Source organism: Schistocerca americana, chromosome X (assembly GCF_021461395.2).
Source record: "Schistocerca americana isolate TAMUIC-IGC-003095 chromosome X, iqSchAmer2.1, whole genome shotgun sequence".
Taxonomy (NCBI): domain Eukaryota; kingdom Metazoa; phylum Arthropoda; class Insecta; order Orthoptera; family Acrididae; genus Schistocerca; species Schistocerca americana.
Window position 1 is genome coordinate 967288586 of NC_060130.1, and position 15992 is coordinate 967304577.

General features: G+C 46.0%; 1 protein-coding gene across 4 annotated transcripts in view; it reads right to left on the reverse strand.

Moving 5' to 3' along the window:
• LOC124554705 (WD repeat-containing protein 7) overlaps positions 1 to 15992 on the reverse strand; it is a 388339-nt gene that overhangs the window by 220671 nt on the left and 151676 nt on the right. For all 4 annotated transcript variants that reach the window (XM_047128342.1, XM_047128340.1, XM_047128341.1 and 1 more), the window contains 2 exons: positions 13385 to 13605; positions 3748 to 3943 (listed from right to left, as the gene is read on the reverse strand). In XM_047128342.1, the coding sequence (XP_046984298.1) occupies positions 3748 to 3943; positions 13385 to 13605 (417 nt within the window). The remainder of the gene's footprint in view (positions 1 to 3747; positions 3944 to 13384; positions 13606 to 15992) is intronic.

Sequence of the window (15992 nt, forward strand, 5' to 3'; positions counted from 1 at the left end):
TAGTGCAATTCGTGAATTTCTGCCAAGATCACCAGACTTAACACCATTGGATTTCTTCTTATGGGGAGCTGTGAAGTAGAAGGTGTACTCAACTCCACCACCGACGCCAGAAGATATGAGAGGAAGGATTGTGGCAGCTTTCCAGGCAATCAACCATCAGACAATGAATGATGTCGAGACCAGTTAACGAGAGGGAGTGCAAATGCGCATTAGACAAAATGGGCAGTTGATCGAACACCGGAGATCCTAAATTTCCAGTGAGAACCATGTTCATCAGCCCTTTTCAGTGCTAATGATGTACGAAGTCCGCTGTGCAACCTTCATGTGGTGCACATTGCGTTCCGCTAATGTCAACGGTATTTGTTTCCAGGTTAATCACTACTGAAGAATTTCAAGGCCATTTCACATTTACAAAAATTTCACCAGTGGACAGAGGTCAGAAACCATACAAAATTTTCACTGAAAATTTTTCCTGATCTCACTTTGTTCTCGAGATAACGGTAACCTGTGAAGTTTACAATTACGTGCCCCTGGTGACAAAACATTGGTTTTTCGAAAAAAATGTTCCCTACAAACAATGCATATTTTTTCATGTAGAATATGAATATGGTATAAAAAGTAGAGGTTACCATTTACAAACATGAACTTGACCTTGGTTTTACCTGGAACACAGGGTTCAAGGTCATTTCAAGGTAAGCACTCCATGAGCACCTTCAAACCTTACAACTTTTACTAGAGACTTTTTTTGCAAAATTGTGCCGCTCCAGGGATATCAGCTGGTATAGATTAAAATGGGACACTGTCTGTGATTTTGTGTGTAAGCCTCATTGTTGGAACTTTTTTTTTTTTGTGTAACAAATTTTACGCCTGATCTTTCATTCTTCCTTCTAGATATTTTCCAGATCACCTTTTTGATTGAAAACTGTAGTTTCGCTTGCATACAGATCTTCAGGTTTCATCATTCTGTTGTGCTTATCTTTTGTATGTGTGCACATGAACTGTAGTGCATTCTCCCATAAGTTCTATGACTTTCTGTAGCCGAACTCTCTGTCCTCCTTTTTCTAATCCTGTTGGAATTTAAATTTAGTGCAAACAAACTCTCCAGATAATTGAGCTGTTTCGGATTGTTTTATACTTCCATACTGTGTGTATCTTGAAAAGTTGTTCTGCACATATGCATCCTGGTCAAAAATCCTATTGGTATTTGCTGATCTCATGTTCAAGCTGTGCTTGTGCTCTTTCAAGTAAACATGATGACAAGAGAGCTCCCTTAGTTGTTATTTACATCTGTTCTGTCATCTTTCTTGTGGAGATGGGTTGACTAGTGTAAATGCCCAATATTCTGGCAGTTTTTCAGTTTACCAAATAGTTGTGCTGATTTGTTCTCCCCTATCTGCTTTAATAATTCCACAATGATTCCATCTTCCGTAGATGTACTGTTGCAGGTCTCCCTGGTAAATCTTGAAGGTGGATCTGGACAGCTGAATAGCTTAGAGAAGTATCACATTAGTCCCAACAGTTGTCATGATTTGTCGGAGCAAGTTAACAGCCCGGCATTCCGAAGCACAGGTTCTGTGGTTTGTATCCTCCGAGTCTTCTTAAAAACTACCTGTAAAAGTCACTTGTATTGTGTTCTATGAAGTTCTTTTTAATGAAGTCCAGTGGTTCTTTCATGAGCCTCATTTTGGCTGCCTTATTAATTTTATCACCTGCTTTCTCAACTTGAAAAACTGTTGTTCATTCTCAGGTGATTTTTTACTGTTTTTTCAGGAAGGCTTTCTGTCCTCCTCCTACAGCTTCTTCACATGCTGAATCCCGCCACGGATATTTTGTGTACGTGATGCCTAAATGACTGATTTGATATTAACCAAGCAGTTGTATGGGTCACTTCCAGGTCTTTAGCTTTTGGGGATGTTTCGTCAGGGAGGTTGGCATGTTTTTCAAATTATTTTATGCACCCCCCCCCCCTCTCCCTCTTCACACAATGGTAATAATTATGTCTATCACATTCAGATACTCAAAGCAATAGGTACAGATAATATAAGCACATTAATTTAAAACAATTAAGTTAGGTTAACATGGTAAACCTACATGTATCATGATTCACAAGATAACACAGGGAACTGTTGAGGGAACACTACAGAAAATAAGTGTAAACAAATCTGACTCGTGACCAATCCTTTCTTTTCATACGAGTGAAAGCTTCCTTCGTAAATAGGAGGGTCATGTCAAACTTTTTAGCAAGAATTCAGAATTTTTTATTATTCACAATAAAACTGATACTATTTTTCAAAATTCTGTCCATGAGCACTATTATAAATTTTTCAATCTTTGAAACCACTTCAAAAATGTCTCAGTCCAAGTTTCTTTAGGGAAGTAACTTAGAGCACCACTGTATGCTGTGATAGCCTTTTCATCAGATGAAAAATGCTACCCACAACTTTCTCATTCATCTTTGGGAACAGGAACAAGTCACACGTAGTCAGGTGAGGTGAATATGGTGGATGTGGTAACACTTGCTCTTTTATCCTCTCCAAGAAATCCATTGCTCTTACAGTCATATGTGCTGAGGCACTGTTGTGATGCAGAAGCTGCTCACTCTTTGAATTTGGGTGCTGTGGCCTCCATGTGGCAATGGTTTTCGGCAGTCGTTCAGTCACATACCACTCTGCATTGACTTAGTGTGACGCATCAGAGGTCACACAGGTGAGATGACCCCATCTTGGTGAAGAAAGTGGCTACCATCTTCTTTCCAGAGCTTCAACTTTTCTGAACTTTCACGGGTGATTCCTCACCTAGAAAACATTGTACTGAAGACTGTCTCTTTGTTTTAGGATCATAATGGTTCCCACGTTGCATCACCTGTGACAATATTGAGGGTGTCTTGGGACTGCCATTTGTTGAATTTTTCAAGAATAAAACACCACCAATCCATTCTTGTGTATTTTCTAGGCTTCTGTCAGGGAATGTGGCACCTAAAAGGTCCATTTCTTGATTAGTCAATCCAATATTTAGGCCCCTTCAATGTCACAAAATGTGATACGAGTATCATCTTTAATCATTTTTCTCACAGCATCAATGTTTTCTTGGGCCACTACCATTGCTGGGCGATTGGAATGGGGTTCATCTTCAAGAGACTCCCAGCTACTTGAAAATACACAAAACCGGTTTCACACAATAGATGTAAAAGGGGAGAACGCATCAAAAACACATACCAAAGAAGAGTGGCATTCTTCTGCATTTAACTTTTTTGTAGCCACTGCATGAAAACTGCAGTGTGACATATCCATCTCGCACTGTGTCTGTATGTCTCACTCAGCACTGCTTGTGTCCACACTCACTGTTCGCAGCACGGCTTGCAATTCAGTGGTGCGGGAAATGCTGCATGCACACTCCAAGGTAAAAAAAACAATGCTCTTTCAAACTAATTATAACAGTCGAGATCACAAGGCATGTTTAGTAAAAGGTGATCAGTTGCGGTCATCACATGATTGTCTTCAGATCTACAGCCATATTGATGAAGATGGCTGTGCATGGAACAGAAACCGCTGAATGACGATAGTCAACTGCTCTTTCAACCTGAGATAATCCTATTCTTATCAGAGTCCTAGTTTAAGAGCTGCTAAAAGCTTCTGACACAGCCCTTGTATATATTACTTAGTGGACAATGTGTGTGTGTGTGTGTGTGTGTGTGTGTGTGTGTGTGTGTGTGTGTGTGTCCAGAAGACTGGTACACTTTAATTTTACCTGTTTCCATTTGCCAAACATAGACAGCACCATCACTGCAGCCAACAATCATGAAGTCATCCAATGGGCGCCATTTGATTGTAACAACAGGGAAGAGGTGCCTTGAAGCCAGCACCACACAGCGACGGAGCGATAAGCTGAGAAGAGTGACCGAGTGGTCGCTTGCAACACTGCATACACACCCCTGGATACGTGCCTACATACAAGAACATTGTAAATTACTAAAATGAAATAATAACTTATTCTCATAGCTGACTCCTTAAAGAAATAATGTACACTCAAAATTAAACCATCAATATACAAGATATACTTTACTTTTTTTGTTTTTGCTCAAGATGGATTAAGACTTAAAACCAGTTACTAAGAAAACTACCTGTGGGATTGAAAGAATTGGGCTCAAAGTACAAGTACAGCACACAGCGAGGAAGTTTCATTGCAATGAGCACACTGCTCGATCATGAAACATTACTTTGGGAGATTTAGTGCAGTCAGAAGTCTTTATGCATGTCAACTAAACAGGAAAGGATGTGGCTTCCAAAAATTGAGACAGACAGAGTGTCAGTTTTGTCAGTCACTCCTATAGTGGCTTCCAGCTATCAATAAAATCAGAAAATGAAACTACTTGGGCATGAACATGGTGGCCAAAATTAAATAGAATATCTGTAACAACAGTATTGTTTTCAGAATGCACATAAAATCAACTGAAATTTGACAAAATTATTGTGGATAACTGGGAGTAAAAAAATTTTCAATCAGCAATGTGTTCAACAATGGATAAACCATACAGATAGTGTTCACTGATTTGTGAAGTGTAGGAGAGCATGTACTGGCTAAAATATTCTCTAAGGTGCTGTAATCAGCATTTATCCTGTGTGGTGCTTGTTTTGTACTTCCAAAAAGTTAAGTACATCCTTGCTTTACACTATCAAGAATGTAGTGGTGCCAAACTGATAGTATAACTGTATATGTGCAAGGATCTGGTAATGGTTATCAGAAATACCCTGTGACAAACGAAAGTTACATTAACTAAGTTCTTCCTACATGTTAAAACAATTCAAAATGATGATTCAATGGTAACCAGTCCACAAAGATACAGTGAAGCTGTAGTACAATATTACTACATTACACAGAAATGGTAATGGTGGATGGCATGTACAAGTACAGGACTGACCGAGATTGAGGGGTAAATCGCAGTTTAATTTTCTCACTGTTACAACACGTTTCATTTACTTCACTTTTTCTAACAGTAGTGGATATCAGTTTCTAAGAAAAAAAGTGCTGGTATTACACACAGAGACTTAAAAAGCATTTAATGTAATTTTAGTAATGAATAGTAACTGTGCTAGTATTGAAGCATCTTCATGTCCTGTAAGCACAATGGTTTCCAGACACACATGAGCAACTACAATTGTGTGTGGAACAGCTTCATGAAAAGAAGTACTCTCAATTAATAGTGGAAATGGAGTAAAACAGGCTAGGAATCACTTAAATTTCGCACTATTATGTTATTTGAGATATGTGCGTGAACAACATACTGTTAGAAAGAGCAAACTCTTGAGTTTTACGTAGTTCCTGCTAGGTACTAGCAGTGTGCACCCACTTCAGTTCTAGTAAAAATGGTGACAGGACAACAGAAAGCATTTTGTGTTCTACATTTTACGCAGTGCGGGTCAGTAATTACTGTTCAGCATCACTTTTGTACTAAGTATGGAGTGGATCCTTCTACAGCACAGAGCATTAGACGATGGCATGAACAATTCCAAGAAACAAGTCATTTGTGTACAGGCAAATTGCCTGACACAGACATCAAACACATGTTCAGTAACAAGGCAACATTCCATTGAAATGGAAAGGTGAACCGTCATAATGTGAGAATACGGAGTACGGAACTACTACATGAAGTTGTACAATATGAGAGGGACTCCCCAAAACTTAATGTGTCCTGTGCAGTTATGTGGGAAAAGGTGAGTGGTCCATTTTTCTTTGGTGAGAACACTGTTACAGGAAGCACATACCTCGATATGCTTGAGAACTTTCTTTGCCAACAGTTGGAGACTGATTCGAACAACTTCATTTACCAACAGGATGGGGCACCACCACACTGGCATCTGTAAGTGCAGGAATTTTTAAATCAAAGGATTATTGATGGATGGATTGGTCACCCTGGACCAAGTGGTTCAGCCTTACATTACTGCCCTCCAAGGTCACTGGACCTGATTGTATGTGATTATTTTTTGTGGGGGTTTGTAAAAGACTCTGTTTATGTGCCTATGTTACCGACAACAATGAATGACTGAAACATCGCATAACAGCAGCTACGGAAGCTAAAACTCACAACAAACTCGCTGCAGTGTGGGAACAATTTGAATACCGCATCGCCATATGCTGTGCATCCTCAAGGGAGGCATATTGAACATGTATGAAAAGTTATGAAAATAATTTTTGAGTTTCCCATTTATCAAAAAAAAAATTCATTGTTTATGTTTATTAGTTTCAGAAATATAAACACGCAAAATCAGATGATTCTTTTTGACACACCATGTATATTTTACACAAATCAAGAACAAACAAAATGTTAAAATACTGTTTGAAATGTTTTGTTAGTGAAATAGTAAGAAATTAGCAAAAACAGCACACTGATGTAACAAGGATGCTTCCAGCCAGAGTACTAGAAGGGATACAGAAATTTAAACTTCAAGAAACTTGTGGAGTAGCAGCATATAATGGAAAACGGTGAGCAAGTCATAAATGAGATCACCTATTCTGCAGATAACATGTTCCTTTGCACGAGTCACTGCTGTTTTCGCCCTCCTAACCTTCTTGTTTATTAACAACGAGAAAGGTTAACTATTTATGTGACATCAAAGACCCCTATATGTAGATAAAAATTATGCATTCACTGACACGACACATGACACACCAACTTCATTTACTGCAGCCAATGCTTTGAAGACATGCACTAAAACATGCCTAATGACAAGAGTACAAGAAATAGTATAAGACTATCTGAAACACACATCGCTGGCAACTATGAAGTCTACAGTCTCTGCTCATTCAACACGGGATGAACAGCTGCTAATACCACAAAGATGACAATAAAAATTTAATGCTAAGTGTTGTGCCAAAGAATAAATGCTAGAGCTCCCTGTATCACATCAGGAATATCACAAAGCCTCATGAGTGTGCTCTACAGAACCCATTTCACACAGCGGATGGAAGCATAATTGTTGGATTGAAAGTCATTAAACAAAAATCTACATTTTTACAAGAAATACACTTTTTACTGGTGAAGTGTAACCTCAGATCATACCTGTTGCAGTCCAACACTAGTATGGTGTCAGTAACAGAATTATCATCTCAAACTGTCAAGGAAAGGCGGGGGAGGGGGTAGGGCAGGGGAGGGAGTAGGGCAGGAGAGGAGGTAGGGCAGGAGAGGAGGTAGGGCGGGGAAGGGGGTAGGGTGGGGGAGGGGAAGGGCGGGGGAGGTGGAAGGGCGGGGGAGGGGGAAAGGCAGGGGAGGGGGAAAGGCAGGGGAGGGGGAAAGGCAGGGGAGGGGGAAAGGCAGGGGAGGGGGAAAGGCAGGGGAGGGGGGAAAGGCAGGGGAGGGGGGAAAGGCAGGGGAGGGGGGAAAGGCAGGGGAGGGGGAAAGGCAGGGGAGGGGGGAAAGGCAGGGGAGGGGGGAATGGCAGGGGAGGGGGGAATGGCAGGGGAGGGGGGAATGGCAGGGGAGGGGGGAATGGCAGGGGAGGGGGGAATGGCAGGGGAGGGGGGAATGGCAGGGGAGGGGGGAATGGCAGGGGAGGGGGGAATGGCAGGGGAGGGGGGAATGGCAGGGGAGGGGGAATGGCAGGGGAGGAGGAATGGCAGGGGAGGAGGAATGGCAGGGGAGGAGGAATGGCAGGGGAGCGGAGCAGAGAGGAGGCGAGAGTGACCGACAGGGGAGGCGAGAGTGACCGACAGGGGAGGCGAGAGTGACCGACAGGGGAGGCGAGAGTGACCGACAGGGGAGGCGAGAGTGACCGACAGGGGAGGCGAGAGTGACCGACAGGGGAGGCGAGAGTGACCGACAGGGGAGGCGAGAGTGACCGACAGGGGAGGCGAGAGTGACCGACAGGGGAGGCGAGAGTGACCGACAGGGGAGGCGAGAGTGACCGACAGGGGAGGCGAGAGTGACCGACAGGGGAGGCGAGAGTGACCGACAGGGGAGGCGAGAGTGACCGACAGGGGAGGCGAGAGTGACCGACAGGGGAGGCGAGAGTGACCGACAGGGGAGGCGAGAGTGACCGACAGGGGAGGCGAGAGTGACCGACAGGGGAGGCGAGAGTGACCGACAGGGGAGGCGAGAGTGACCGACAGGGGAGGCGAGAGTGACCGACAGGGGAGGCGAGAGTGACCGACAGGGGAGGCGAGAGTGACCGACAGGGGAGGCGAGAGTGACCGACAGGGGAGGCGAGAGTGACCGACAGGGGAGGCGAGAGTGACCGACAGGGGAGGCGAGAGTGACCGACAGGGGAGGCGAGAGTGACCGACAGGGGAGGCGAGAGTGACCGACAGGGGAGGCGAGAGTGACCGACAGGGGAGGCGAGAGTGACCGACAGGGGAGGCGAGAGTGACCGACAGGGGAGGCGAGAGTGACCGACAGGGGAGGCGAGAGTGACCGACAGGGGAGGCGAGAGTGACCGACAGGGGAGGCGAGAGTGACCGACAGGGGAGGCGAGAGTGACCGACAGGGGAGGCGAGAGTGACCGACAGGGGAGGGGAGCAGACAGGAGGGGAGGGGAGCAGACAGGAGGGGAGGGTGACCTGCAGGGGAGGGGAGGGTGACCGGCAGGGGAGGGGAGGGTGACCGGCAGGGGAGGGGAGGGTGACCGGCAGGGGAGGGGAGGGTGACCGGCAGGGGAGGGGAGGGTGACCGGCAGGGGAGGGGAGGGTGACCGGCAGGGGAGGTGAGGGTGACCGGCAGGGGAGGGGCGGGAGAACGGCAGGGGAGGGGAGCAGAGGGGAGGGGCGGGAGAACGGCAGGGGCGAGGAGCAGAGGGGAAAGGCGGGAGAACAGCAGGGGAGGGGAGCAGAGGGGAGGGACAACAGCAGGGGAGGGGAGCAGAGGGGAGGGACAACAGCAGGGGAGGAGAGCAGAGGGGAGGGACAACAGCAGGGGAGGGGAGCAGAGGGGAGGGGCGGGAGGCCGGCAGGGGAGGGGAGCAGAGGGGAGTGGCGAGAGACCGGCAGGGGAGGGGAGCAGAGGGGAAGGGCGGGAGACCGGCAGGGGAGGGGAGCAGAGGGGAAGGGCGGGAGACCGGCAGAGGAAGGGAGCAGAGGGGAAGGGCGGGAGACCGGCAGAGGAAGGGGGCAGAGGGGAAGGGCTGCAGACCGGCAGAGGAAGGGGGCAGAGGGGAAGGGCGGGAGACCGGCAGAGGAAGGGAGCAGAGGGGAAGGGCGGGAGACCGGCAGAGGAAGGGAGCAGAGGGGAAGGGCGGGAGACCGGCAGAGGAAGGGAGCAGAGGGGAAGGGCGGGAGACCGGCAGAGGAAGGGAGCAGAGGGGAGGGGCGGGATACCGGCAGAGGAGGGGAGCAGAGGGGAAGGGCGGGAGACCGGCAGAGGAGGGGAGCAGAGGGGAAGGGCGGGAGACCGGCAGAGGAAGGGAGCGGAGGGGAAGGGCGGGAGACCGGCAGAGGAGGGGAGCAGAGGGGAAGGGCGGGAGACCGGCAGAGGAAGGGAGCAGAGGGGAAGGGCGGGAGACCGGCAGAGGAAGGGAGCAGAGGGGAAGGGCGGGAGACCGGCAGAGGAAGGGAGCAGAGGGGAAGGGCGGGAGACCGGCAGGGGAGGGGAGCAGAGGGGAGGGGCGGGAGAACGGCAGGGGAGGGGAGCAGAGGGGAGGGGCGGGAGAACGGCAGGGGAGGGGAGCAGAGGGGAGGGGCGGGCGAACGGCAGGGGAGGGGAGCAGAGGGGAGGGGCGGGAGAACAGCAGGGGCAGGGAGCAGAGGGGAAGGGCGGGAGAACAGCAGGGGAGGGGAGCAGAGGGGAGGGACAACAGCAGGGGAGGGGAGCAGAGGGGAGGGACAACAGCAGGGGAGGGGAGCAGATGGGAGGGACAACAGCAGGGGAGGGGAGCAGATGGGAGGGACAACAGCAGGGGAGGGGAGCAGAGGGGAGGGAGACAGGCAGGGAAGTGGTGAAGAGGGGAGGGGAGGGAGACAGGCTGGGGAGAGGAGAGAAGCAGAGGAGAGGGGAGGGAGACAGGCTGGGGAGAGGAGAGAAGCAGAGGAGAGGGGAGGGAGACCGGCAGGGCAGGGGAGCAGAGTGTAGGGGAGGGAGACCGGCAGGGCAGGGGAGCAGAGTGTAGGGGAGGGAGACCGGCAGGGCAGGGGAGCAGAGTGTAGGGGAGGGAGACCGGCAGGACAGGGGATCAGAGTGTAGGGGAGGGAGACCGACAGGGCAGGGGATCAGAGTGTAGGGGAGGGAGACCGACAGGGCAGGGGATCAGAGTGTAGGGGAGGGAGACCGACAGGGCAGGGGATCAGAGTGTAGGGGAGGGAGACCGACAGGGCAGGGGATCAGAGTGTAGGGGAGGGAGGCCGACAGGGGAGGGGAACAGTGGGGAGGGAGAGAGGCAGGGGTGGGGAGCAGAGGGGAAGGAGGGGAACAGAGGGGAGGGAGGGGAATAGAGGGGAGGGGGGAGCAGAGGGGAGGGAGGGGTGCAGAGGGGAGGGAGGGGAGCAGAGGGGAGGGAGGGGAGGGAGGGGAGCAGAGGGGAGGGAGGTGAGCAGAGCGGAGGGAGGGGAGCAGAGGGGAGGGAGGGGAGCAGAGCAGAGGGAGGGGAGCAGAGGGGAGGGAGGGGAGCAGAGCGGAGGGAGGGGAGCAGAGGGGAGGGAGGGGAGCAGAGGGGAGGGAGGGGAGCAGAGGCGTGGGAGACCAGCAGGGGAGCAGAGGGGAGGGAGACTGGCAGGGGAGGGGAGGGAGACTGGCAGTGGAGGGGAGGGAGACTGGCAGTGGAGGGGAGGGAGAGTTGGGGGAGTGAGTGAGTGTGGGGAGCAGGAAGGGCAGGGCAAGGAGGAGATTGGGTGATGGGGAGGGGATGGTGGGGGGAGATAGAAGGCGAAGGGGGCAGGGGGAGTTAGACAGTGAGGGGACAGGGGTGAGTTAGAAGGTGAGGGGACGGGGAAGAGTGAAAGTGAGTTGGGTGGGGTTGGGAGGAGTGAAAGAGAGTTGGGTGGGGTTGGGAGGATTGAAAGAGAGTGGGGTGGGGTTGGGAGGAGTGAAAGAGAGTGGGGTGGGGTTGGGAGGAGTGAAAGAGAGTGGGGTGGGGTTGGGAGGAGTGAAAGAGAGTGGGGTGGGGTTGGGAGGAGTGAAAGAGAGTGGGGTGGGGTTGGGAGGAGTGAAAGAGAGTGGGGTGGGGTTGGGAGGAGTGAAAGAGGGTGGGGTGGGGTTGGGAGGAGTGAAAGAGGGTGGGGTGGGGTTGGGAGGAGTGAAAGAGAGTGGGGTGGGGTTGGGAGGAGTGAAAGAGAGTGTGGTGGGGATGGGAGGAGAGAGAGAGAAACTAAATTTGTTCAAACTCATTGTGTAAAAAGGTTCACACTTGCCACATTCCTTCCATGTGGACCAGTTCTGCAGCCTGGTATTCTTCCATTCGGCCTTTGGATGGCTCCGTTAGGGGCAAGGGGCATACTGAAGTTCCTTCAGACTCCTCAATTTTATGATACTCAGATTGTGTTTATATCTCCATGAGTGACATGATACACAAAATATGTTCTGAAATTTATTACTCAGCATGTATAGCCTATTCTGTATCTCCTCTCCCACTAAACTGAAATTTTTTCTAATTAAAATGAAGAAAGATACAGCTAGATTATTCACATTAAATAACTGCATCTTCATTTTTTAAAGGCAACACAATGCTTGTGTTGATATTCGGTGCAAGAATCAGTCATAGTTCCCAGGTAATTAGGCATCTTATGTGAGAGGAAGTGGTTGTCAAGAAACACATTTATGACTATGGGAAAGGATGCCAAGCTTAATAATATTATGGATTCACGTGAATTAATACAACCTATGAGCAAACAATAAATACAGATGAATAAATTGGTAGTGCACATACTAGTACATACTACTGGCCAAAGTTCAGCCAGTTATTGTCAGTAAGCCATGCGGTTGACCAGCATAGTAGTTTGCGCATATGAACTGTGAGTTAGGTATGGTGCAGTAAGGTTATTAAGAGTTAATTACATCAAAACATGAAAGTATAACTGTGTTTATTATTTTGAAAAATGGAAAAGGAGTGTCATGAAATGATGTGGGTGGCAGGTTTAGGGAACTGGGACAGCATGAAAGAGATGCAAGCAACTATCAGGTACGTCTGTGACGTTGTGCAGCAGTGACTATGCTGAGAAAGTTCACAACTCTTGAATGACAACTGCTGATGGACAGTTCAAATATTGGTAGAGGACATGCACTTAGTGCCAAATGGGAATGCTTATGCAACTGTATCAGGACACTGGGCAAAAATATACTACATTTACAGTTACTGCCTCACTACATGATTTCCGAATAGAAACAAAGTAAAATGGGAGTGTTCTGAGACATAGTTGTCATGACAGATAGTAATGCCACCTTTCGTGAATGGATCATTATGGAGGAAATTTGTGGCACCTGAAGTAAAACCCAGAATCACATTGGCAATGCATTGAGTCATGCAGTTCAGGACCATGGAAACCTAAGACGTTAGTTACAAGAAGTTGCAGCTCGAGACAATTATTACCTTCTTTGATACTTGAGGCATCATCCATAAAGAAATGACAACACTGAATGTGGCCATCTACATGAATATCTTGGATTGCCTTCTGAAGAGGGTCTGATGTGTGCATTCAAAACACATAACAAATGGTTCCTGGAAAGGAGCACAATACTGAAAGGCCCAATACCACTATAACTGTGCATCATCTGCTGGCACATGAGGTCATTTTGCTCCATTATTCCCCCTCCCACCTTCCTTGCACTTTGCAATCAAACCTTGCCCTTGTCGATTACTTCCTATCACCCCTTACAAAAAAGCAACATGAATGCTGTACTGAACATCATCTCATAGGCTGATTTTGCCCAGTATGTGAGGCCTCTGCATGTGTAGACAGAAATTTATAACGTATAACCATCAAAGATGATTATTTGGAAGGAAAATAAGCTGTATTCTTGCGTACATAAACCACTTCCCCTTCAAATTAATTATTCGCCACATTTATTGATCACATGTTATATAACAACACACAGCACTGTTAAAAATTATTTATATTAAGATTTAAGCAAACATTATATAAAGATGAGGTGACTTACCGAACAAAAGCGCTGGCAGGTCGATAGACACACAAACAAACACAAACATACACACAAAATTCAAGCTTTCGCAACAAACTGTTGCCTCATCAGGAAAGAGGGAAGGAGAGGGGAAGACGAAAGGAAGTGGGTTTTAAAGGAGAGGGTAAGGAGTCATTCCAATCCCGGGAGCGGAAAGACTTACCTTAGGGGGAAAAAAAGGACAGGTATACACTCGCACACACGCACATATCCCATATATAATTTTTCCCACGTGGAATGTTTCCTTCCATTATATTGATTTAAGCAAACAATTATACAATGACTACTCACACTGCAACTATTAGGGGGAACCAGCAGTTGAGTGATTTCACCAGCATGAACACAAAAACGGTGCAAGAGATGCCCTGCATACAGATCCCACAGACAGACTGCAAAATCCACTCCACCAGATACTAAGTGTGATTTCTCGTAACGTGGGTGCACATTGTAGGGATACAGCAGACAGTTGACACGTCCTGTATGACCTAACAAGACCTGATGTGGCGGCCAATCTGAAAAAGATATAGTTTTTAAATGTTATGTTTGGGGCTATACTTTACCAAGAAGTGAGTCTCCAACCGCCCTAAATAAATGCAGTAAATAGTGAACACAGCAAAATTATGGAAACAGAAAATACCATTTGCAATTTGTTTTTTCAATATTATTTCTAAGAATGTGGTTTTTTAATGTAAAAGGTAAAAATGTGTGAAACGGATGAAAGCACTATTGACTAAGGTATGTATCAACCACTGTGCAGAGAGATTCTTTCATGTGAAGAGAGACATAGCTAATTGATTTAATCTATCTGTTACTGTTACAAAAAGTTGCAGTTTCCTACTCACAGTCCAACATACATTGGAAGAGCCACAGCTGTTACTAAGGAAAGATGGAAGGAATGAAAGTTAGTTAGTTAGTCAGTTAATTAAGTGTTCCATTGATCAATAGCACGGAAAACCATTATGATGTGGAACGTGTCAAATGCAAAAGAAATGTGTACAGGAAACAAGGGTTTGGTTTTTTTTTTTTTTTTTTTTTTTTTTTTTTATACCTAAATATTTCTATTAATCATCCCATTCCCTTAAATGGCACAAAATGCATACATTATATCTCCAGATTTATTTACTCATATTCAAGAATTCATCTATGGTATAGAAGGAGTTGTCAAGGAGGTATGATTTCAATTTGTCTTTGAAACTATTATTGCTGTCTGTCACACACTTTATTTCATCTGGTAATTTGTCAAACAGTTTTATAGCAGCATATTTTACCCCTTTCTGTGCCAAAAGTAGGTTAAGTAAAGGATAGTGTAGGTCTTTCTTGTTTCTGGTATTGTAATCATGAATGTCGCTGTTGATTTTAACCTGGTCCATGTTGTTGACAAAAAATTTCATTACTAAGTAAATGTACTGTGAAGCAGTTGTAAGAATTCCTAACCTTTTAAACAAATGCCTTCAAGATGTGTGACTAAGAACCCCACATATTATTCTAACTGCTTTCTTTTGAGCTGTGAATACCTTTTGCCTAAGTGTTGAGTTGCCCCAGAATATTATTCCGTATGACATCAGAGAGTGGAAGTATGCAAAGTATGTTAGCTTACTAATTTCTACATCCTCAAAATTGGCAATTATTCTGATTGCAAAAGTTGCTGAACCTAGTTGCTTTAGGAGATCCAAAATATGACTTTTTCCAATTAATATTCTCATCTATACGTACACCCAAAAACTTAGTATGCTCTACCCTGGCTACTGACTTCTTTTGATGTGTTATGTTTACTGAAGGAATTATATTTTTTGCAGCAGAAAATTGGATGTACTGTGTTTTTTCAAAGTTCAGAGCAAGCCCATTCGCAGAATACCAATTAATAACTTTTCCAAAGACCTTATTTGTATCATTTTCTATCGGACTTTATTTTACCGGATTAATAATTATGCTTCTATCATCAGTAAACAGTGTCTGTTCAGCATCTTGCTTCACATAAGAAGGGAGGTCATTCACATATATCAAGAACAGGAGGTGACCCATGATCGAACCTTGTGGAACACCTAATGTAATTTCACTGTGGCTAACTCCTTTGAACCATTTTAAGCATATAAAAACACATTTTGCTTCCTGTTCTGTAGATATGACTTAAACCTGTCATATGCTGTTCCATTTATACCATAGAATTGTAATTTCTCTAACATAATGTCATTGTTCACACAATCAAATGCTTTCAATAAGTCACAGAATATCCCTACTGGTTACATTTTACTATTTAAAGACTCTATTATGTGGACAGTGAAATTGTATATTGCTGCCTCAGTGGGACAGCATTTCTGAAATCCGAACTGTGATTTACTAAGTACCCCACAACTGTTGAGATGGCTAACCACTCTTGTGTACATTACTGTCCCAAAGATTTTTGAAAATGCTGTAAGCAAGGATACTAGCCAGTAATTATTGACATCTGCGGTTTCCCCCTTTTTGTAGAGAGGCCCGACAATGGCATATTTTAACCTGTCTGGAAAAATACCCTCAGTCAGTAATGCATTACATATGTGACTCAAAACATCAGCTGTAATTGCTCCACATTGTTTTAATAACTTGTTAGAGATGTCATCTACTCCAACAGAATATTTATTTTTCAAAAATTTAATAATTTTCCTTATTTCACAAGAGGTTGTTAGATGAAACTTAATCTGACTAAAATTTTTCAAAACTGACTCTTCCATGTACTGCCTGGCTTTTTCTTTTGAACTATTCTCGCCAATTTTTTCTCCTACACTTAAGAAGTGAGTGTTAAATACATTGGCTACCTGTGTACTGTTGATTAAGATGATCTCATTCTCTTTAACAGTAATTCTACCTACCCAGTGGTTACTTTTCCTGTCTCCCTTCAAACAACATTCTATATTGATTT